The sequence below is a fragment of the Stenella coeruleoalba genome, assembly GCF_951394435.1.
Source record: "Stenella coeruleoalba genome assembly, chromosome: 7".
In the NCBI taxonomy this organism is placed as follows: domain Eukaryota; kingdom Metazoa; phylum Chordata; class Mammalia; order Artiodactyla; family Delphinidae; genus Stenella; species Stenella coeruleoalba.
In genome coordinates this window covers 105,306,729-105,331,639 of record NC_137153.1, presented here as the reverse complement: position 1 = coordinate 105,331,639, position 24,911 = coordinate 105,306,729, and the positions used below count along the sequence as shown (strand labels likewise).

The 24,911-nt window shown below is 45.3% G+C and overlaps 1 protein-coding gene across 23 annotated transcripts in view; it reads left to right on the top strand.

The window, feature by feature from the left end:
• The window catches only part of ASTN2 (astrotactin 2), a 1,502,867-nt gene that overhangs the window by 1,442,916 nt on the left and 35,040 nt on the right, over window positions 1-24,911 (top strand). For 22 of the 23 annotated variants that reach the window (XM_079927232.1, XM_079927229.1, XM_079927230.1 and 19 more), the window contains one exon: window positions 6,270-6,411. The exons of the other annotated variant lie outside the window; for it this stretch is intronic. In XM_079927232.1, the coding sequence (XP_079783358.1) occupies window positions 6,270-6,411 (142 nt within the window). The remainder of the gene's footprint in view (window positions 1-6,269; window positions 6,412-24,911) is intronic. 23 annotated transcript variants of the gene reach the window in all.

The following is a 24,911-nucleotide window of genomic DNA, read 5'->3' as shown; positions in this document are numbered from 1 at the left end:
CCATTCTTCCTCGGTGGATCTTGTTAGGCAAGGCATTTAACCTTCTTTGAACCTGATCCCTCATTTGTAAACGTACAATTAACCTGATTCATTAGGTTGTATTGAATATTAATCAAGACAGGCTCGTTTTGAATGTTTAATCAAGATAATTAAGTAAAAATGTCTAGCACGGCTGATGCCATATAATAAGAGCTAAATAAACATTTTCTTCCCCTCTCTCCTTGACTGCCTACCTTTCTTCCTTCCTTCTTTTTGAAATTACTTCATTTTGCAAAAACTAGGGAAGATTTTAGGGAGTTAGGTATTATGTAATGTTTGTAAAAGCAGCTGAATTTGACCACTAAAAATTTTGCCATCAGGCAAACTGATGAGACATGATGGGGATGAGGGAGCACGAACATTGGTGAACCATTCGTGTAGCAGGTATACTGCATATATTACTTACTCCTTGCCCGGTTCTCTGATCATCTACTTTCCAGATGAAGAAGTGGTCTCTCAGAGTTTAATCATCCATCCCTATGTTCTATGGTTCATAAGTGGTGGAGCCTGGCTTCAAAACCAGGTGTCACCTGCCCCCCCAAACACACTCTCTTTTTCGTATCTCATACTGCCTCTCTCAGTGAATGTGAGAATCATCACGCACTGGTTCTTCCGATGTAAAATAACATTGTTTTGGAAGAAGTGAACCAACTGCAGCTGAATGGTGTGAGGCCCTCAAAGATGCATTTTGTCACTGATAAGGTCTCAGAATGAATTTCTTCATTTGTCCAAGTAAAGGAAAGGTGGGGAAATGCAGAGCCCTGCCTCTCCCTGGGCACTGTAGCAAAGAGCATCTGTAGGTTAGAGAGAGGCCAGGCCCAGAGTGGCTCTAAATCCCCTTGGCGTTTCTTGAAAAGAGTGTGGAGTCCCAAGCAGGGACCTTTCTCCCCACCTGGGCCAAATAACTCACAGCTCTGGCCCCTTCCATTTTGGAATTTCTTTGCTGCTTTTCTCCCAACCTGTTTTCAATTTGCTCTTGTGGCCAGCTTTGACTGTGACCTCAACTCAATCAGAATAGAGAGAGCGAGCGAGCGAGAGAGAGAGAGAGAGAGAGAGAGAGAGAGAGAGAGAGAGGAGAAGGAGAAGGAAAACAAGGAGGAAGAGGATCGAGGGAGTGATGAAAGGGGAGGGAGAGAGAGAATTGAGGCAGGGGGTGGGGCCTGTAGAAAAATCGCTCTGTGCTTTGTTGGGTTGGTTCTGTAGCTTCAGCAGAATTGTGATTGACCTTTTCTGTGGATGGTAATGAGAGCAAGGCTGGAGTCTGAGTGGATAAAGAAATGTGTGTGAGGGTCTGGCCCAAGCCCACTCGGGTTACAGCCCCAGAAGAGCCATAATGGGGAACAGGCGCATTCCTGTACAGCGACTCCCAACTCCCTATCTGTTTTCAAGGAAAGAAAAACAGAAAAAGAATGTTAGAGTCTTGGACAGGCATGGGCAAGGCGGCAGTAGCAGCCTGGGTCCAGGAGGGTTCTGCCATGTGGCCATAACGACTTCCTAGAGAGGAGGGGACAGAAGTGGCCGGGGCAGAGTGTCCTAGTGGAAGGCACATGGCGCTCAGAGGCAGAAGAGCTGGATTTGGGTTCTGGCCTCTGCCTGGGAGTAACTTCGAAGCCTTGAATGGGGGTGTAACATTCCTGAGCCTCTATATTTCTATCAGGGAATGTGGCAGAGTTTTAGGATTCAAATATTTTAAGCAATTAAACTTTTTTTTTTTTTTTTTTTTTTGTGGTACGCGGGCCTCTCACTGCCGTGGCCTCTCCCGTTGCGGAGCACAGGCTCCGGACGCGCAGGCTCAGCGGCCATGGCTCACGGGCCCAGCCGCTCCGCGGCATGTGGGATCTTCCCGGACCGGGGCACGAACCCGTGTCCCCTGCATCGGCAGGCGGACTCTCAACCACTGTGCCACCAGGGAAGCCCAAGCAATAAAACTTTTAAGCCGAGATTTTTAAAACAGTTTTTATTTTCAACCTAAATAAAACATGGACCATTAGTATATAAATAGATCAAACTGGAGTTGATCTGGTTGAAGGTTAGTATAGGTATAGAAGAGACAGCCTTCAGCACCCACCATAGCTGCCATTTCTTCTTATCCCCAGACTTCTAAATATTCTAATTCTGAAGCCACTGTTAGAATTTATTACATGTGTGAGACCTGTTGAACATCTTCTGTCTCTCCTGGGCATTCTATCTTTCTCAGAGATTTCAAGTTTAAGAAGATGACAGGGTGGAGCTGTGTACCATGTACATTACAGTGCCCGGAACATAGTAAATACCCAGTAAATAAAGCTCACATTCGTGTTGAATAAAGTTGGTCACAAACTGAGGAGCACAGGCTCCTGGGGCAGCTTTGGAAGTTCTTCAGTTCTCAGTGATTTTATCTCAGTGCGCTGGCTGGTATGAATTATCTCACAGGCCATAGGAGTGAAGAGACCAAGTTTAGTTCCAAGTCTACCTCCCACTTTGTGTATGGCCACAGACATGCCACTTTCTTTATCTGGGCTTTGGTTTCGTCACCTGGAAAAGGAGCCATTTGGATACAAATAACCTCTAAGGGTCCTTATATCTCCTCTGTTATGATGACACAATAATAAAAACAATAATGATAGCTGATATGTTTTTTGAGCTCTTACTGTATACCAGACATTGTACTAATAATTACAAATAGTTATTATTTGTAAACAATATACATTAGACAGCATTATTATACCCATTTATCATATGATAAAATAGATGTAGAGAGTCAAGTCCAAAGCAAGCTGTAAGTGGGGATGTACCAGGATTTAATTCTAGGCAGTGTAAATCCAGGGCCCAACCTCTTAACCACTGCACTTTATTATTGTTCATTCAATTATAATGCTTCCAGACGTGGAACATGGTATACTGTGGAACCACAATACATGCGTTGAATCGCACTGGTTCACCTTTGTACATGGAGAAGCCCCCAGGCCTTTCTTAGTTGCCCCTCCACTGGGAAAGGAAGGACAGTGAGGGTCGCTGCATTCACCTGTCCCCTTCTAGCTTGCATTTAAACCTTCTGGAATAGAGTGCCAGAACAAGCAATCTTACAATTCACTTTATGGGTCTGTATTTAACAACCCTTCCTGTTGTCAGAGTACAAGGTGTATAAGGCCTTTTATTGTTTCATTTCCCAAGCCCATAGAGCTAAGAGAGTGGCATGAATTCAATCTCAAACTGAAAAGAATTGAGAAAGTTCCCTTCCTAACACTGTCGTTTTTTTTTTTTTAAACATTCTCTAGGAGGCAGCATAACATAAAAGAAAAGGTATGGCTTTGGAATTAGGATGATATGGGTTCAAATCTCAGCTCTGTCTCTTCCCAAATTTGTGAGCTTAACTTCAGCTTTATAACAGAGATACTAACATTTAACTCAGTAAGATTGAATGTTGTGAGGATTAAATGGGAAAAACAGAAGTTGGCACTAAGATATCAGTTTCCTTCATATTAACTCTTTTCATTTGAAGGTTATTATGTATATATAGCCCCAAACAGAACTGGACACTAAGTATCCTTATAATGTGCTTATAGGACTATTGATATACTCCACACTATCCAGTTTCTTCACTTGAACTAAACCTGTAAACCTTAGAACTGTGTGCCGGTCTTACTGACCAGACGTATTTATGGGGCTTTTATCCCTGGTCTAAATTATTCTGAAATGCATGGAAATATCTGGAAAACTATGTCCATTTGAAAATGAATGTCAACCATCTTTTGGCTTGAAGACAGTTAATTAATACAGGCCACCGGCATACTGAATTCCCTCACGAAGGGCCAACTCTTTCAATGGCTATCTGGAAACAAACTGAGAAGCAGACAGACATGTATCCAAGCTCAAAGAAAACAAGTGCAAGCAGCCAGACACGGAATCGTGAAAAACCAAGAGAAACAAAGCCCTCACTCCATCCAGTGAATAGGCCCATGTTTTTTCTCCTTTATTTTTCACCCCATACATTATTCTGCTTTGATACCTATTGGAAGACATTGTTGGTTTATGATTTTACTATGGAAGAAGCTGGACATAAGAGACCTATAGAAGAAATAGGGATGCCAAAATTTGAGATAAAAGAAGCGTTAAATTTACCTCTTCATTTTTTAATAGCAAAACCTCTGGTTCTAGACAGACTTTCTTCCTGGACTCAGCCTTTCTTTCTAGATTCCAGACCCATAAAAGAGTCATTGACCCCTTGCTACAGAAAGGAAAACTGAGACTTGAGAAGTTAAGGGACCTGTGATAAATGGTAGAACTCAAATTCAGTCCCAAGTCTCCCTGGCAATAGCAGCTGAACTTGTATGTCCCTGACATTAGCCTGATTCAGACACTTGTTCTGGCATCTACATATCGAATCTATGAACTGTCTTTGTAAAAAGCAGAAAACAAAAAACACTACTCATCAGATCTGCTTTGTTGGACCATAGGGACAAATACGTTTTAGAACTGTTGTCCGTCTGAATCCCAGGGCCATCTAGACAGTTCAGTCAGACACGTGTCACATGGTTCACTTGTGAGTGAAGGATGAAATTCTTTACGAGACCAAAAGGAAGTGATCTGTAAATTCTGTCCCCTCAGTTCCCTGGTAGAGAAGCACCGTGTCTTCTCAGACCCTCGGCCAACATTATTGTTTCATGATGGTACCATGACGTTGGATTGTCCTTAATCCCAAGTAGAGAGAAGATAGTTAACAGATGTCCTCCTCTTGTTTATACCGAGAATCTAAGCGAGGAGAGACTACAAGGCCCTCCATATCAGGCATGAAGAAGAACAAGAAATCAACAGTCGGGCGGCCTCATATCATTTCATATCGTGTGGTATACGATACCTCACGTGCCTCTAAGGCCATCCTGTTTTAGAACTGGAAAGGAACTTAGAGGCCATGTAGTCTGGCTCATTTACTTTATTTTTAAGTGATTTTTATTGATTTTTTTTTCTTGTTACAAAAGCAATACATGTTCCTTGTAGATAATTTTAAAACGAGAGATATGCAAAAATAAGAGAGAAAAAAATACCCATTATCTAACTTTCCAGACAAAGCCACTGTTATTCATTTACTATATTTTATTCCTTCTTTTTCTAGATAGATAAATGTATAAAATGTCCACCAAAAATTATTCTGTAATAGTGTAACCTATCTTTTTAAACTTACTATGCCATGAATATCCTTTCAAATAACTTCGTATTTTTCCACAATATTATTTTAATGGCTATAAAATATTCCATTGCATCATTGAACTATAATTGATATTACTGTTTTGATATCATTGAACACTTAGTTGTTTTAAAATTCCTGCTAGTTTAAATAGTACCACAATGTTTATCCTCATAACTTAATCTTTGTGCACATCTATGTTATTTTATTTTTTCGGAAATCCTGACAGTGACTCTAGCACCTTCACTCTACAGAGGAGAAAACTAGAGTACAGAGATGGGAATTTAGTTCTCCAAAGCTATACAGCAAATTCTTCACAAAGCTAAGACTAGATCCGAAGATCCCAGATGTTCAGTTATTCTTTCTAGTCTTCGTCTCGTCTTCTTTATGAGCCCTATTTCTAGTAAACTTCAGCAGCCCCCTAAAATCCAATGGCTAGACTGACTTTTAGAAATCATGGGGTTCGGGGCACTTTCTCTTCTATTGTCCCTTCCTATCTCATGACCTTCATCACTAATCAGTCACAGAACTCTTTCCCCCTTAGCCAGACCAGTCTCTGTCCATCTCAACATGACACTCCGTGAATCCAGTACCAGTGCGTAAGAGTGACTGTATGACATGAGACCTATTTTATATCCTTAGTCCAACTCCTTCATCGTACAAGGAAGGAACCAGCAATTCCAAGGAGGCTTGCTTAAGGAGTTAAGAGGAAGTTAGTGGCAGTGACAAGGCCAGAATAGTTATTCTAGACAGAAAGCGCTGTCCTCCTGTTGTATTTTCATGCATTTTTATTACACAATAATTTACCTCATTTGAGCTTTGCTACAATCTTATCAAGGTAGGTATTAGTATCTCCACTTCACAGTTGAGAAAATTCAGGCATAAATTTAAAAACGAATCATCAGGAGTAGACACTGATCTGTGTCATTTTCATATCCTGTGCTTGTTCTGTCCATTAATCCTCTTAATAATGGTATCCAGACATTTGATGGGTTTGGACAATAGCAGGAATGTCTGCTCACCAAGGCCTGAGCTGGGGAGCTCATCTTTCTTTGTCTCCCTCCAGGAGAATTCCTGAGTTTTGCCGATGACTTACTCTCTGGCCTGGGTACATCTTGTGTAGCAGCTGGTCGAAGCCATGGAGAGGTCCCTGAAGTCAGTATCTACTCCGTCATCTTCAAGTGTCTGGAGCCCGACGGTCTCTACAAGTAAGACATACTTTGTGTGTGGGGAACGTGAAGCAGACAGGACAATTGTAAGTCTGGGAGGCAAGGCATGAGTCATCTGTCCAGACCAGCCTAATGTTTTATAGGCCAGTCTGTATGTGCACCTTAATATGCTAAGGCTTAGAAGTGTCCATTGGAGAAGTATGGCCACAGTGAGTCACAGAATCATACAAGGTTAGTGATAAAGGGTCCAGGGAGGCCAGTAACTTAAAACCGTCCCTCCTACTGATGAAGAATCTGCAGCCCAAAGAGGGAAAGTGGCAAGTTAGCAAGGAAGGCTGTGACAGGAGTCCCTGCCTGGTGTTCTTTTCTCAATTCCGTGATATTTCCTCTGAAAAATGTTAGATTAGCATATCAGAAGTGTATACGTATATGTAGTATATATACATATAATTTTTTTTATTAGTAGATTCATCCAGTCCCTTAGTAATAGTGTCATCATCACGCTTTCACAGAGTAGATTAGAGTCATTGCATCCAAATTTCTGGAGATGCAAAGGAAGTCATTCTGAGACTCATCTGTTCATCTCAGAGGGAAAACGGAGTCATTTTTTCTCTTTTTCCCAACTCAGTGAGTGTTGCCACATTCGGATGCAACCATCATAAGCTATAACATACAGTTCTAGCAACCAGCTCTCTTCATTCTCTAATTATGAAACCATAGGCCGCCTCCCTTACTGATCTAGAAAGCTGCAGTTGTTGACAAGGTGGGCATTGGTTTTTTTTTTCTTTTTAACATCTTCGCTGAAGTATAATTGCTTTACAATGGTGTGTTAGTTTCTGCTGTATAACAAAGTGAATCAGCTATACATGTACATATATCCCCATATATCCTCCCTCTTGTGTCTCCATCCCTCCCACCCTCCCTATCCCACCCCTAGGTGGACACAAAGCACCGAGCTGATCTCCCTGTGCTACGAGGCTGCTTCCCACTAGCTATCGATTTTACATTTGGTAGTGTGTATATGTCCATGCCACTCTCTCACTTCGTCCCAGCTTACCCTTCCCCCTCCCTGTGTCCTCAAGTCCATCTCTATGTCTGCGTCTTTATTCCTGTCCTGCCCCTGGGTTCTTCAGAACCATTTTTTTTTTTCGAGTCCATATATATGTGTTAGCATACGGTATTTGTTTTTCTCTTTCTGACTTACTTCACTCTCTATGACAGACTCTAGGTCCATCTACCTCACTACAAAGAACTCAATTTTGTTTCTTTTTATGGCTGAGTAATATGCCATTGTATATATGTGCTACATCTTCTTTATCCATTCATCTGTTGATGGACACTTAGGTTGCTTCCATGTCCTGGCTATTGTAAATAGAGCTGCAGTGAACATTGTGGTACATGACTGTTTTTGAATTATGGTTTTCTCAGGGTATAAGGTAGGCATTGTTGACCAATTAATTATTCAACTCATTAATTTTTTTCTTTTATTCATTGATTCATTCACTTATCCATCCATCTATCCAACCATTTATCCATCTCTCCATCCATCCATCCATCCATCCATCCCATTCATCTGTTTATTCACTCTTATACTCCATCATTCATTCACTTGTTTATTCATCAATTCTTTCATTCATTCACATTTTTATTTACTCATTTGTAACTCATTTACTTATTCAGCAGACATTGTCTGAAGATTTCCTGTGTCTTGGTACTGTGCTAGAGTGCAAGTATAAATGTGCCTACGACAAAGTTTCTACCCTCAGGTAACTTCTAACTTAATGGTAGCATGGAAGACCACAGAATGTGGATTCGAATCTGGCTATGACATATTTAGTTGTGTAGCCTTAGATAAGTCGCTTTACCTCTATGAGCCTCCGTAAAAGAGAAATAATAAAACCCAGGTTGCAGAGTTGCATGAGAATTAAACCAGGAGCAACCTAGCATAGTATCTAAGTATGTGCTCAGTAAATATTAGCCCCTTCACCATCTGCAAATCTCCCTCCCCTCCAAAACACATCCTATCCCCACTTCCTCTGGAAGACCATGACTTTTCTGAAGACCACGGGGCTCTTTTGAACATGTGACATATTGAGACTCATTGGTAACACCCAGTGCGTTCACGTACCAAACTCAGGAATATCACCGTAAGATGGAAACCAGGGCTTCTGACTCTGTCTTTGCCACTGACTATCTATCTCATAGATGTTAGGGCCCAGGTTTTATTTCATTCAGAAGGGCAAACTCAGTTGGGGACGGTGAGAGCTGTAGGGATGAAATCCCAAAAGTACAACATGCTATCAGGTGTCCTCCAGTGGGACATGTGTGCAGACTTCACAGAGGCGATAGCATTTACCTCAGGCCTTCAGTAATGATTTGGTATTTAGATCTTGGGAGTGCCAGTCTATAGCCTCTCAGTAAGCTCTGACACCAACCCCTTGGGCTTTAGGGTCACTGCATCTATGAAACACGAGTATGTGACTAGATTATGGGCTGTATGATCCGCTCCAACCCTAAAGACTATGATCGTGTGCAGAAAACAGCATTTTTGCAAGACTGCTTATGGCTGGTTTCTGGATCTTCTGTCGCTCACTGAGGGCATAGACTGCACTGGAGGCGTACAGAGCTGGGTTCAGATCTCCACCCTGTGCTTTCTCAGCTTGGCACTGAGTGAGCTGCTCAACCTTCCAGCCTCCGCTTCCTCCTTCGTGAAGATGTAAGTAATACGGTGTCTGGCTCACTGGGACCCCAAGAGGTTTGATGAGCTCGTAATGCACAGAAGTTCTTCACTTTGTCACAAGCCCCCAGCAGGAGAGTGAGAAGTGTTAGCTGTTACCATCGTTGCTCTTGTTGCCCTTGCTGTAGTAATAATTAATTTCAACTCCCTCCGCCTCCATTCTCCAGCTGCTGGGAGAGACAGCATCTAGCAGAGAGGGACCGAGCCCTGGCAGGTGATTCCTATCTGCTGAGACACAAGTAGTAACCCTGTCTCTGGGTGACACTGTGGGGACTTGGCGTTAGCCAGGCTGGAAGCCTACAGGCCCATTATGTAGAAAGCAGTGAAATGTTTTATGGAACCCCGAAAGCAATTAACACTTAGAGCCGACAAATCAGCCGCCATCCTTTACACACACACACACAGACACACACACACACACAGACACACACACACACACCCGGCCCCCATCTCCTTCCCACCTCGTGAAGCAGGAACATCCTTTCTTCTCCTGTCCTGGAAATGTGCTTGTCATGAGCCTGTCATCCCTAACTCTGAACACTTCTTTATTTTATTTTTGAAATCGATTTTATTAATGGCCCTGGGATCTGGGCGCTCTGACAAGGAGCCAGGGTGTTGTTTGGACTCGTCTCTTATCCCACTGGCGGCTCTCCTTCCCTGAAGTCTGACCGATTCGGTCTCAAGTTTTAAAATAGTTCCAGTGTCAGTTCTTGGGGGTTTTCATTTTCTGCTTGCTTGTTTCTTACCAAAATTAGTTTTCTTCTTCTTGGGCCAAAAAGGCCATGTGTGGCAGTGGAAAGAGCGCAGGCTTTGGAGACAAGCGGAGCTGGGTGCAAATCCTGATTCTGCTGAGTGGTCACGACCTGCCCTGGGTCAAGTCATTTTTTCACTGCTCTATGCAACAGTTTCTCCCACTGGGAAAGGGGGCTGATAATCTTTCCATTCTCGTAGAGTTATAGGGAAGAGCATTAAGTAAGAAACTCCACGAACAGGGTTTTTCAGATTGCATGGCATACGGGAGGTCTGCAGGAAATGTTGGTTACTTTTGCTTCTTCCTGTTTCATTCTCCTTGACTCAGTTGATGGTTTTCAGTGTCTCTTTTTTCCAAGGACAATCCCAGAAGAGCTATTCTCTATGAGGCAGGTTGGGGTCCCACTAGCCCTGAAAAGAATGAGTACCCGGGATCATTTGGGGAGAAATAGGATGAAAAGAGAGCATGGTCCAGACCCCTGAGTTTTAATTAAGCACAGCTGGGCACCAAACCTTCCATCCATGCTGCCAGAAGGTGTGATGGAAGGATTCAGGTGACACAGGCATGGAGGCGCACTCTCTCAGGCAGGAAGTCTGGGTTCACATCCCACTACTGCCACTTCTGCCTCTGGGACCTTGGGCAGAATGTTCACATCCTCTCCTTGTTTCACAAGTTCAGGATCTTCAAAATGAAGATGCATTAGATCCACCCGAGCTTGAGAGTTCTGGGAATGCATACTTCTGCCGTGGGACTTTTTTCTCATTCTCTCTCTTCTCCTCCGGGGCTCTTGCTCTTACAACTTCACCTTTGTTTTACCCTACCATACCTCTCTGCATCTCTGTCCGTCTCCCCTTTCCTTTTTTTTTTTTTTTTTTTTTTTTTTTTTTTGCGGTACGCGGGCCTCTCACTGTTGTGGCCTCTCCTGTTGTGGAGCACAGGCTCTGGACGCGCAGGCTCAGCGGCCATGGCTCACGGGCCCAGCCGCTCCGTGGCATGTGGGATCTTCCCGGACCGGGGCACGAACCCGTGTCCCCTGCATCGGCAGGCGGACTCTCAACCACTGCGCCACCAGGGAAGCCCTCCCCTTTCCTTTTATTCCCTCTCTCGTGTGAGTACTCTCTGCATAGCTCACTGTCTTTGTCTGTCTGCCATTCTCCAATCATTCCTTTTTTGCCTTTCTATCTGTTAATCTCTGAATTTCTGTTTCTCTGTCCTGTTTCTTATTTGAGTTTTGGTTCCTCCTTCTCTCTCTCTGAATCAGGCCCCTCTTTATCCCCACTCCCTCTCTGCACCCCACCTAGGAAGGCAAATTGCTTCTGCAGCCCCTCTATCCATGTAATTTTACACAGCACCGCAGAGTTGAGACCAATTGGAGGAGTGAGAGTCAAGGCTGATTCTCTCGTCCTAAGCTCACCCTGGTGTAACAAAACAGAAACATCAGCACTTGGGCCTGTTTAAATTGAATGTCCTTGTTTGTTTCATTTGTTTTACTTTTGAATGAAAATAAACAAAGAGCAGCAGAGGGAGAGGGTCCCCAGACGTTCTGACAGTGTGACCAGCTCTTGCGCCTTTGGGTTGCTGGAGTCCGAGGGTAACCCCGAGCAGGAATCTCCACTCAAGGTGGGAGGGTCCGCCCAGGCTGGGCACTCGCCATCCCTGCCCTTGCCTGGCTGGAGGCCTAGACACCCTTTTTGTCGCCACTCCCCAATTTCCTATTGTCCAAGGTAATTAGCCTCTGTCTTGTCTTGGCTGCCTTGCTTTCTCTGATCGTGGATGACTGCCAAAGTGTCCTGCGCAAACACACAGCAGCAGCCAGGCCTAATTCCTGGGGTGGGAGCTCATTCCCACACATGCAGAGGCTTGCTCCAGGCCTGCCCTCACCTCCTTGGCCTCAGCTCTGTGAAAGGAGTGCCAAGGGAGCCTGCGTCCTGCAACCACGTGCCAACATCCACGGTGGGACCAGAGGCTCAGGGGAAATGTTCCTTCTTATCAGGGGTGGCTGGAGTTGGAGGAGAGGAGTAAAAGGAAAACCAGGGCCCTGGAGGAGGGAAGAGCCTGAGGTCAGGAGTCAGACAGCAGTTCCCATGCTTGTTCCAAGCGAGACCTGGGCCCAGTTCCTCCTGCTGCTCGGGCCTTGATGTTCTCATCTGTGAAATGGAAAAGTTAAACTCAGTGAGCTCTGTGACTTGCACGCTGAGGTAGAGATGGAGACTCCAGACCGGTGTCCTGATTCTCAGTGTCCCCAGTACTTCCTGGATACCAGGAGTGTAGTGATGATAATAGTTTATTGAGCACTCACTATGTGTCAGGAACAGTGCTTTAAGGATGTTACACGTGCTCTCTCATTTCATCCTCGCCATAACCCTGTGGAACTGGTATCATCATCATCATCATGTTTCATTTCACAGAGGGAAAAACTGAGACTTAAAGAAGTAAACATTTTGCCCAAAGTCACATGATAAAAAGAGATAGAGCTGAGAGTCATACCCAAGCTGACCCACCCTTCCCTTCCCCCACATGCCGTCCCTGCCCGTGTCCACTCACACATGGGGAGTTGTCAGAAGTACCTGGTAAGAATAGTGGAAGAGGGCCTTCTAACTGCAAGCAAATGTTTGCAATGGAAAGAACTTTGGGGACAAGAAGACCCTGATCCTCAGGAAAGGTACTTCACACCTCATCTTTCTCATCTGTAAAATGGAGCTTATTAATTCATCCATGAAATGGAGATAATTAATTATACCTCCCCAAGTTTTTGCAAAGATTAAACTCGATAGTATATGAGAAAGTGCTTTGAATTTGTCCTAAGATTGTGTGAACGTGAAACGTTATGATCACTCTGTCAAAAAAAGCAGCCAAGGGACGGGCAATAGATATTTTGAATCCACATCCCTTCCCACACCCCACCACAATATACATATTTTTAAGTTAGGCCTTTGAAATCAGACAGAGGTGAGTTTTTACCTTGGCTCCAATACCTGCACTGTGTGGCCTTGGGCAAATTTCTTAATCTCTCTGAGTTTCAATTTTGTCGTCTTTAAAATGGAATCATGACAGGACCTATTTCATAGGATTGTGAGGATTCGATGAACTGAAACATGTAAAGAGCACAAGAGAGTGTCTAGCTCATTGTCAGTACTTAATAAATGATGAGGGGGGAAGGATAACCACTGTTATTACTCTTTGTGATTATATACTTTACCTAAGCTTCGTGCCTGGGGTTGCCACTGTTGGCCACTGTGTTCTCAGCATTCCAGTGGGGAGAGCAAGTTAATCCTTCATCTGGCACTGATTCCTTTATTCATCATTCCCTAGGCACACTTGCTAGAATGTATTAGAATGTACCTTCCATAAGGTCTTTGCTTCTACTGTTCTTTCCCCAGGATAGCCTTCTCCTGGCTCTTCCCATGATCAGTACCTTACTCTCCTTCAGGTCTAGGATTAAATGTCATTTCCTTAGAAAGCCCTTCTTTGACCACATTATCTACAACAGATAACACCTGCTATACACACAGACGCATAAAGCCATGGCACTTACTAAAGCTGTAGTGATTCAGTATCTAATTTATTGGTTTGTTGTCTGTCTTTTCACACCAGACCGTCAGCTGCATAGAGCAGGGTCTATGTCGGCCTTTGTCATCCTGTATTCCTGCTGCCTAGAACAGTGTCTGATGCCAGTAAAGAATCCAGTAAATCGTTGTTGAATGATTTGAACAAATTTCGAAGTCAGTGCAGAAATCTGGAGATACTGACTTCTCCCCTTCACTCACTCACCATCTCTAACTCACTTTCTCACCAAATATTCAGGAGACAGCCACTGTGTGTCCGGCTGTGGTCTGGTACCATATCTCTACATCTATCTCTAGGTTTCTATGTCTCTGTATCTATCTATCTACCTATCTACCCATCTATCTACCTATCTTAAATCTTACCTAATTTAATCCTGAAAACAACTCTCTAAGGCAGTGACTGTTATTCTTGTCCAACAGATTAGGCTGTAAAGGCACAGAGAGGTTAGATAAGTTGACCAGAGCCTCAAGGCTCGTAAATGGAGAAGATACAATTTGAATTCAGCCAATTTATTTCCAGAGCTTGAACTTGAAGTTACCACACTAGTTTATGAGAAGAATTGGACATGTCGAAGTAGCAAGGTTCAGGGGTGGAAGCTGTTTAAAGGGATCTTTTGTGCAGAGATCCATACTCAGATGAGCTGGAAACACTATGGAAAACAGATTTTGAGTCCTGACACCGAAAGCTACACGACTCCCACTGAACTCCAGACTTCTCCCTGCCTCTGCAACCCTGGTGATGCCACGTAAACAGTTGAGCCCTGAGTCTGCACAAGGACCCCTGCTCTTCCTAGGAATGTACTCCCAATGCCATTCTTGAGATGCCCAGTATCTCCAGCTCTCATCTGCTGGGTTGTTTCCCAACATCCCCAGGCTGCCATGTGTTTCTGCAAACAAGTCCAGGCTCCCTGCCCCAAAATACGATTCCAAAAGCCCAGGGGGCTTGACACCTTGGATGGAGCATTGCTGGGCCCCCCATCACCTCCAGGAACCCCCCCACCCCCTGCCCGGGCACATCCAGGGCAGCACATCGAAGAAGCAGCCAGGGCCACCGCCATGGATACTATAATTACATATTAGATGGAATCCCAAAGTTTCCTTTTATTTACATTCCTACCCTACCCTCTTCATTTCCTCTCTTTGTGCCAAGAATCAGCACAGAATTTACTGGAAAAAGCATGAAAGTCATCAGGAGCCCTTCAGGTCTGGCGTTTATGAATGCTTGCCCAGATGAAGGGAGGCGAGAGACTGGAGGGTCATCCTGCGTCTGGCCCTAAGCAGCTATGAAGCCTTGGACAAGGAGTTTCCATTTTGGAGGCCTGCGTTTCTCCCTTTGTAGAAGAGGGATCGAATGGGGCCAACCCAAAGAATGTTTCATGAATTCAGGTGAATTCGGAGGCTGTGTATCTCAGGAGGTAATGGAGGCAAGGATTTGGACTCCAAGCCCTGGCGATCAGAGAGGAAAGGGTTGGAGTCCGGGCGGAAGAGTTTCATTCAGCTTAAGGCTCCATGCTTCTTCCCTCTTCCAGCTTCAGTGACCCTGTCTATGCAGTGGGCCTCTTGAGCCAAGTCCCAGCGTGACCGGGCCAGCTTCTCAGGGGACTTTCAGCTCCTGGGAGGAAGGAGATATGCACAGAGGAAGCCTTCCATGCTGACCGGGGCCTGGGCTGTAGCCTCTGAGAGCTGAGGCTGAGGCCCAAGGTTGATCCAGGACACAGAAGGGAAAGAAGCCAGGACGGGCCTGACAATTCCTGCCTTGCTCTTTACTGGCTTTTTCTCCCCACTGTGAAACTCTCTCAGTCCTTTTTTTCTCTTCAACCCTCTCTCCCTCCCTTCCTTCCTTCCTCTTCTCCCCCCCCACTCCTCTCTCGCTTCCTCTCTCCCTGAGTCCTCTCCTGTTTTTCTAACATCTCTCCTCTCCCCCCACCCCCGCCGCCCCTTTTTGTCCATTTCTGGTTGTTTCTGACTCCTCTTTCCCTCTCTTTCTTCCCGTCCCATCCTTGCTCTCTCTCTGCTCCGGGCAGGGATGCTGCCTCTCTCTCAGCACTCTGACTTCTCGTCTGTCTGTCTGTCTCAGTCTTTGTGTCGGTGTCTCCTTCTCTTATACTCGCTCTCTCTGTATCTGTGCATCCTGCCTCTTTCTCCTTTTCTTAGCACTCCTTAGTCTCTCTTGCTTGGTCCCATGATCTCTCTTCTTCCATGTTCCTGTGCGTTATCTACCCGCTCCACCCCTCCTACCACAGCCTAGGAACAAAGGTCTGGACCTATTATATGACACTGGGGTGAACAGCCAGTTGGGTGTGGCCAAGGGTCCCAGAACTCAGCAGGGGCCGGGCGCCTCTGATGTCCCATAACCCAGATGGAATGTGAACTTTCTCTGGCTGTGGTGCCCTGTCCTATTGGTCAGGGGGTGGGGTGAGGGGGGCAGCCTAGCTACTCAAGACTCAATTCCATGTAGCGTCAGGTCACACTAACCTCTCCAAAGTGTTCAGTTGGGGCCCCAGAGAGGGAAAGAGCTGTCCTCAAGCCAGAAGCAAATACAGCCGTGAGTCCCAAGCCAAGAGAGACTCGTAGAGGAAAAATAGCGCTGTTTTTCAGCCGACAGACAGCGAGGCTCCTAAAACCTGCTGGGGACTCTCAGGCAGGCTGTTCTTTCCTCAAGCTGCATCAGGATTTCATCCAGGAATGGGACGCCAGCCAGGCTTCTAGAGGGACAGGGCACAGGCTGCTTGTGCAAACTCGTGGAGGGTGGAGAGATGGGACCTGAGGCCGTGCTGGGGAACTAGGCCTTGAATGCCAGGCATAGGAGCTGAACTTGGTCCTGCAGGCAGTGGGGAACCAAGAAAAGCTGTTGAGCAGGCCCAGGCTGTATTTACACCTGTGTTTTTGGTGACAACCCTCACTGGGGTGTGGAGAACAGGCTGCGTTGAGTTGAGAGACAGTGAGGCCATTTGGTGCAAGTAAAGGCGAGGTCCTCACACATTGGGGATCCAGTGAGTGGTGCCCTGCGTAGGGCATGTGCTGGGTAGAAGTGGAGCAGCATGGGCTCAGCTCAGTTCTGGAAACATCTGGAAACAGCTTTTCCTCTTCTTAACAACTGGTGTCTGTGCTGAGCACTCAGGAAAAGGACATATATGTTGGGTATCCACAATGTGCCTTATACTAAGCTAGTCAGCTGGGATTCAGAACTAACCAAGCCAAACAGTCTCTGCCCTCATGGAGCTCAGAGTCATGGTGGGGAGGCAGAGGAGACTAGCTCGATGATGCTTCACGTCATGCTCTGATGGGAAAGACTGGGGGCTGTGGAAATATCAAGGAAGGCTCGCTAACCCAGGCGAGTCTAGTGCAGGGCCATTTTGCAGACCTGCTGTGAAGTCTTCCTGCAGAAGTAAGAGGAGGTGTTGCCCTGGGTTGAATAGCATCCCCCCAGAATTCATGACTACCTGAAACCTCAGAATGTGACCTTACTTGGAAATAGAGTCTTTGAAAATGTAATGAACTAAGGATCAAGATGAGATTTCACTGTAACTAGGTTGGTTCCTAAGTCCAATATAATATAGTGGCTGGTGTCACTCTAAGAGGAAAAGACACACAGAAGAAGGCCACGTGAAGATAAAGGTGGGGATTAGAGTTATGTTACCACAAGTCAAAGAACACCTGGGGCCCTCAGAAGCCAGAAAAGGCAAGGAAGGATCCTTCCCAAGAGCCCCCAGGGGGAGCCTGGCCCTGCCGACACCTTGATTTCAGACTCCTGGCCTCCAGAACTGTGAGATAATATGTTTCTGTTGTTTTAAGCCACTATGTCTGTGGTAATATGTTATGGCAGCTACAGGAAACTAATACAGGGGTTTCAGGCAGAGGATAGATTATGAGAAACCTGGAAACTGAGAGACAGCATGATGAGGCAGAGAGTAGATCTGGAGTCAGGAGGGCAAGGGGAGGTAAGAGAGCTGGGGCTACTGAGCAGGTGAGGGCCTCGCCAGCCGTGTTGGAGCCCCAAGGGCAGCGTGGCAAAGATTCAGTGGAGGATGGTATGAACAAGCCTCACGGCTGCAAGGAGAGTTGGCTTGCAAGGGGAAGACTAAACATCTAAACAACGTCCAGAGGAGAGGAAGCAGGTCAGCAGGGGCCCTAGAAATGATGCCCCTGGAGAACATTTCAGGGGCCTGGATGGTTTGTTCAAGTGAAGAGAGGACCCGGGAGGATGGCCCACCATCTTCAGCCCTCTGTAGAGCCACACAGGTATCAGAGGCACAGATGTGCTCACTCTGACCCTGGGGAACAGGATGAGGTGAATGGCTGCGAGGAAGGCAAATTTCAGGTCACTGTCAAGAAACGTTCCAGGGCTGGCCTTCGGTGGGCTGGTAATCTCGGGGGGGGGGGGGTAAGCCCCATGCTTGGGGAGCAGGAAGCTGAGGGAGAGGGAACAAACCCTCGGCAGGGCTTTATAAGGAGGAACTGGCAAGTGACATGAATGGGTCAGTGTGACCAGATGCTCGATAACAGGGAGCAGTGGGGACAGTGGTAAACTAGAAATGGAGCAGAGAATCCTTAGCTCCAGCTAACCATTACTATGTGAGAACGTCAGCCATAAACCTCGGCTTAAATGAAATCTCTTAATTAGTACTTGCTGGAAACCAATTTAATACTGGTCATATAAACCAATTTTGTAGGTCACAATTAGCTTGCAGGTTATTAATTTAAAATCTCTAAGTTAACTCTCTCAGTATATAGATAAGGGAGCCGAGGCCCAGAGAGACCCATAGGCTTCACAGTGAAAGCAGAACCAGGATTAGCACACAGGGGTCCTGACACTCAATCCACGGCTCTTGCCAGCAGGCCTTGACTCCCTACCTTTTACCTCGGGGGTGCTTTGGTAGGGGGAAAGCACAGGGACATCTCAGCGTGGAGAGGAATTCCCAGGATGGGGTCACAAGCCACACTCGGCTCTGTGCCCAGCTATACTGCCCATCAACCAGGGGCCTTGGGCAAAGAGCTTCCTCTTTCTGAACCTCAGTTTCTTCCTCATCACAATGAGAAGACTGGATGGCAAAGTCCCTTCCTTCTCTGACCTTTTAGGACTCTAGGAACTCCTGAAATAGGAATGGACCCACACTCAAAGCCAGGCCTCTCCCTGCTCCCATTATCTTGGCTGTGGGTCAACACCACATGCTGAGGGCCTCCCCCCGCCACCCACCCACTTCTAAACTCCCACCTCCATCTGTGAAGGAGGCTGTTGCTATGAGCAGTCTTGAGGTCATCACTGGAAAGGTGTTAACAGACTACAGGAGATCACCATGAATGATGTGCAGAAACTCAGAGGCAGGACAGAATCCAGATTTCTGGCATTTTTCCTTTTGCTTTATTCTCCTTTCCCCCAAGGACAGATTCCCCCATGTACCAACAACCCCATTCTGCTTTCACATTTGAATCACAGCACAATAGAGCTGGAGGACTCAGACATCATGGACCTGATCCTTCTCTCTTTATAGAAGAAACTGAAGTTCAGGGAGGGCAAGGGCCTGCCCTTGGTCACTCAGAGAACCAACATCAGAGATGGGCTGGACCAGGGCTCTAGATTCCACTATAGACCAGCTGCTGCTCTCTGGTCCTAGACCCGAGCACACACGCCCCCCCTATCATCTTGGGCATCTGAGAGGCTAAGAGTCTAGGATTTTAAGTTAGACTGTCCTAGTGTCAATTCAAATCTCAGTCACTTTCTGGCTGTACAACATACTTATTTTCCTGGGTCTCAATTTCCACATCTGTAAGGTGAGCGTATTGGTACTCCCTACATTAGAGTTTTGCTGTGATACAAATATAGAGTAGTTAACACATGCAAAGCTCCCAGGCATAGCAGGCCCAGCACACAGTAGGTGCTTAATATCAAGTACATACAAGACATTTCTTTAGTAGGACTTCATCAGGGATGACCATGAAAGAGAATCATGATTGGCTAATTGTCCTGCCCTCTGTGAGGTTGCTTACATATCTCTGTTCTCTCTGAGCATCTTCCAGGAGCCCTCTGGACATGATGTGGCAATTTTGGTATCATTTTGCCCAAACATTTGACATAACAAGAGATGCCTTCTCTCTTTTTTTTTTTCCTTCTACTGTTCCTTGAGCCCATCCCTAATGTAGTTCTCACAATCATAGAGAAATAAGATTGTCAGCAATCCAAGAGTAGAACAGGTTTTAGAAACCACGTTTAAGAGTCTGTGAATCCCTAACATATGGCCTGGGACTTAGTAGGTACTCAATTTAGAAAACACCAAAGGTCAGGAAGAGGTATAGCGGGTTGAATGGATGGAGTCAGGCCTTCCTGTAAACATCTGCAGCTATTAGCCAAGGACATACATAGCAACGCCACGACCACTACCTACCGATCACTATTGTCATCAACCATTTATCAAGCTCTTACTACCTCTACGCAACGTGCCAAGGTCTTTATGTCCACTAGCTCTCTGAACCTTCACAATATGGTACTTTCTAAGGTAGGTACTCTAATATCCCCACTTTATGTGTAAGGAAGCTAAGACAGAAGGACTAAATGACTCGTTCAAGGTCACTTAATTAGTAGATGGCAGAACCATGAGTCTAACACAAGATATCTGGCTCCAGAGTCCACACGTCGATATTCCTTCGCATTTCTCTCACAGACAGTGGTGCAGCTGAAATTTGAAAATTTATGGCTTAGACCGAAGGAGTTTTGCCCAGTGTTGGGAACAAACTTGTAAGGAGCTAATCATCCTGGGATAGAGGGTGATTTGCCTCATAATAAAGCATGGGCGTTCTGAGGAGGCTGTGGTCTCTAATAGTCAGTGTACCTTGGGGGCCTGCAAGACCGGATAGCATTGAGCTGGGTCTGGAAGAGCGGATAGCATTGACCATTTAGATTTAGGGCCATTATTGCATCACCAGCAGAGGGAACAGCTAAAATAAAGACAAGGAGGTGGGGAATTAAAGGGGCACATAAGAGAACAGCAGAAAGTTCAGGATAGTTGAGATACATAGTATAAAAGCTTGGAGAGGCAGGCCTTACAGGGCCTTGTTAATGCAGACGAAAGAACCATTGATTCGTTTTGAGTAGCAGTGAGGAGGCCACGTTTGGGTTTTAGAACGATATCTGTGGAGTGTGGGTTAGAGCAGGGAGAGTTAGGGGCCGTGGTAAGAGATACTGAATCTAGAATTAGGATGGCAGCAGGGGGGGATGAGAGGAGTAAGTGGATGAAGGGAGTCCTAGGATGTGAGACTGTCGTGTTCACAGTTTTCTTTGGGAATCTATCAAATGACATAAGCCTCACTGAGAAGACTTGGCACAGGATTTGAAAATTTAAAATCTGGGTTCAAATCCTGACTCTACCATTTTGTAGTTGGGTAGCCTACGAAGAAATGCCTAAGTTTTGAGACCAAGCCTTTACCTGCATCCAAAAAGTGGTAATAATATATTCGACTTCAAAATGTGCATGTGGAATTGAAAATATATGTATTCTATATGTCAGATTTGGGCACCTAGTAGGCCCTTTATTCCTATCAATTTCCTCCCATTCTTTCCATCTGCTTTAGTCCTCTTGTGGTGAGCATACATATTCATTCTCTCTCTCACTCCACCCCCTTACTGCCCAACTTCCCTCTCACTGTCCCTCTTTCCCCAGGATGCCAAAAATGAAATAACATTCTTTGCATGTTTGTTCTAAAGCTCCTGGCCGCCTTCCCGCAGACCCCTGGCTGGGTCAGGACTCATTTGCATTAGCATGTGTGAGGCCAGCATGAAGGGGAGGGAGAGGCCCTGTTTTCAGGGATTTTCATCAGGCACCCCTGCCAGAAAAAGGAGAAGTTACTATTTCTTTCTGGGAAACATTCACAGACTCAAACAGGCAAGGAAGGCCCAGGGAGCTGCCTCACTTGTGGAGAGGTTGATGGGTGGGTGAACTGCCTGCCTGACTCCCAAAACTGTACCCAGCTCCTCTCACCCTTATGACAGGCCTGCCCCCAGAAGTCTCTCCTTCAACATGTATAGTATAGTAACTGAAGACCATAAATAGATCTTTCTTAATCCTATCCATGGCCTGTAACAGGGAGAGGAGAGGGAGAGAGAGCACATAGGGGCAAGGAAGACACTCAGAAGCTACAGGATAAATAAACAACAATTTTGCTGGCTTCTAGAGAGGGATATTAAATCCACGGAAGCATCTTTAAAAAAAAGCAGTGGTAATCCCTGGAGTTTTTTGTTTGTTCTTGCCATAATCCTGTTAATTTTTAAAATAATACGATGTCATGGAGTTATACTTTCTCCCAGGACTCCCAGTAACCTTGTCCAAATCCAGACAACCAATGGCCGGCCAAAGGAAGTCCTTTGGAGTTGTCTCAGGAGTGCCATTGGCACCATGACATGTGCTGACTCTAGAGGCGAGGATTATACCATTTATAGAGAAGCAAATTGAGTTCCTGGTATTTTATTAGACAGCCTCCCATTATTTCCCATTATTTTTCTCAGTTCCTAGCCTCATTATGTCTTGTTCAGGCAAGACTTTTGCCTCCTCCTTCATAATACTATCCATATAAATACTTCAGTGGAAAAATGAACAAATCAATGATACACATGGTTATTACTTAGAGTGCCTTCAATATGTCAGGCACTGTTCTAAATGCTTTACACAAATTAACTTATCCAATCCTCTCAATAATCCAATGAGGCCAGTATTTTGTTATTCCCATTCTTAGAGATGAGGAAACCAAAGCCCAGAAAAGTTAAGAAATTTGCTAAAGTCATGCACTAGTCAGTAGCACAGCCAGGATTTAAATTCAGTCAGGTTGGCTCCAGAGCCCAAGTTCCTAACCATTAACTAACCCAGCCTCCCCAGAAGTCACATTAGCATTTAATGAGCCGGTGCACACCAGATCTTGCGCTCTCACCCATCACAGGGCCTGGGTACATGCTACACCTCTTATTCAGTTCTCAGCCTAAATGTTGCTTCCTCAGAATGGCATCCCAAGAACCTGTAATCTCAGCCAGGTTCCCTATCCCTTTCCTTTATTGCAATTATTAAACTTTGCAATGACATGCATTCATATGTGTTAACGTCTGTCCCGTACTAGACTTGGCAGTCTATGGAGGTAAAGACGCTGTCTGTTTTGTTTGTCTCCATATACTCAAATGCACACATGCAGAAGGCACTCAGTAAATGGTTATTGGATAAAAAAATGAATACATGTGATATTACATTTAATCATAGCTATAATCTTAAGAGACAGACAGTTTTTTCCCCTCACTTTAGAGATAAAGAAATAAAGGCTCACAGAGGTTCGATAAATTGGGCAAAGTCACTGAGAGAGTAAATGGCAGAACCAGTATTTGAAAGCAGGTCTTTTCTGACCTCAGAGCCCATGCTCTGAACCTCTGCACTGTATTCCCTTCTGTGAAGCCGTATAAGGGACACATAGAGGAATGAGACATAGTGTCAGCCCTAAAGAGCTCCCTGTTCTACTGGGAGGAGCCTACCATACCCCAAGCCAATTAAAACTGGTGAAGTGGTTCTACAACATCATGCAAATGATGACCTATGGAAAAAAGATGGAGGACAAGGAAGTTTTTGACAGCCAGGAATGACCTCCTGTAGCCTTTCTTAGACGATGTACACTTACTCTCTATGGGCACATTCAAATGTAGCATCCTCCCTATCAGCACTGGTGTTCATTCATTCCATTTGTTTCAGAGTATCTGCTTCTCTGTGGGGCTGTGTACTATATCCTGAAGACCCAGAGATGAACACAATCGTCCCTGCCACCTTAGAGCTCCCGATAAAATGTGGCCCATGGTATGAGAGCTCAGAGGGGAGAGTGCCTCCTATTCCAGTGAAAGTTGGCCAGAAAGAGTGACATTTTAGTTGAGTGTTAAAGGATGAACAGGATCAGTAAGGTGAAGATAGAAGGGACAATGGTTTTCCGGGGAGAGGAAATCATATGTACAAAGTTACTGAAGAACAAAGCAACTTAGCAATTTACAAACCCTACTCAAGTCACCATGAGGCAATGGGGCAAATCTGGGTGATGAAGTTGAAGAGGTTGATAAGACTCAAATCCTAAAGGGACGTTATCTCCAGGCTAAGGAGTATAGACTTTATCTTGAGGGGAAGGGGAACCGTTAAGGGTTTTAAGCTGCTCAGAAGACATTGTCAGATTTGCATTTTAGGAAGAGCACTCTGGCTAATATACTGGCAGTAGGGGGGAGGTGGGAAAGAACTGTTGGAAACGAATAAGGAAGCTGTTCCCAAGGCCTGGGGGAGAAGCAGTGAGGTCTGGTATAGACCAGAATTGGAAGAAAGAAGGGTGGTTGAAATCTGCAGTCTCTGTTGAACAGGATGAGAGAGGGTGAGTAGTGGGCCAGAAACAACTCATCAGTGTGCACCAGTTTATCCTGCCTGAGGCTTATTGGTAACGACTCAACTTCAGCCCTTGCTTTCTGGGCTAGCCCAAGATGGAAAGCATTTTCTTTCTTTCTTTCTTTTCTTTTTTTTTTTCTTTTTAGAAAGCATTTTCTAAGCACCTACTATGAACTATGACTGTCCTCTGGAAGATAAAAAATAAGCAAGCTAAGTAAGCCTATGTGAGTTGGCAACAGTCCCCATTATTCTATGTCTGATTTTTAAGAGTACTTGACTCTCGTCTGCTTCTGAAACAGCAAGAAATGATTTAGAGGTGCCATTACCATGTGAGAGGCTGATGGGGTTAAAAGGAGAATGAGATATGGTTTCTTTCCCTCAGAGAGCTCACATGCCAGGGGGATGACAGCAAGTAAAGGATAGATGAAGACAGTGCTTCCACGGTTTCACGTCCTAGGTAGTAAGACTAAGACACTCAGAGGAAAAAGCAATTAGTCCCATCTGAAGAGGTGTGGGTCTTTCCCAGAGCCTGCAAAAGTGGTTCTGAGCCCAGTAGAGAGAGATCTGGCCAAAGTCGCATGACCAGGCAGTGATAGCGCTTTTATTTGCTGGTCACTAAGCTGAGCTGCGGAGCCGAGCACAGGGACAGTCCTCCTTCTGGGACAAGAATCCACTACAGTCCTATTAACGATGAGGGCTGTCTCCCAGCCGCTGCTTAAGCATGTAGAAATGCATCAGATATTATGTTAAGTGTGTGATTAAACAGCATTAGCATGTTTAATCTTCACAATAACTTTCTAAAAGATATTTCAGAACAGTATGTAAGACTCTGAACCCTTGGATACAAGTAACAGAAACTCAAATCAAAATTGCTTATGAAAAAATGGAATTTATCCACTTATATCAACTGGGAAGTTCAACAGGTGTGCTGGCTGCAGCCCCAGAGACATCCAGGAGTTCAGGTGATGTGATATGGACTTTGTAGCTCTGCCCCAGCTTTCCTGTGTGTTGGCTGCATTCTGAGGTGGGTTTTCCTTCTGGGAGGACAGAGATGGAGGTGGCAGACCCCACTTAGGTGCAGCAACAAAACTGACAAACGAGGA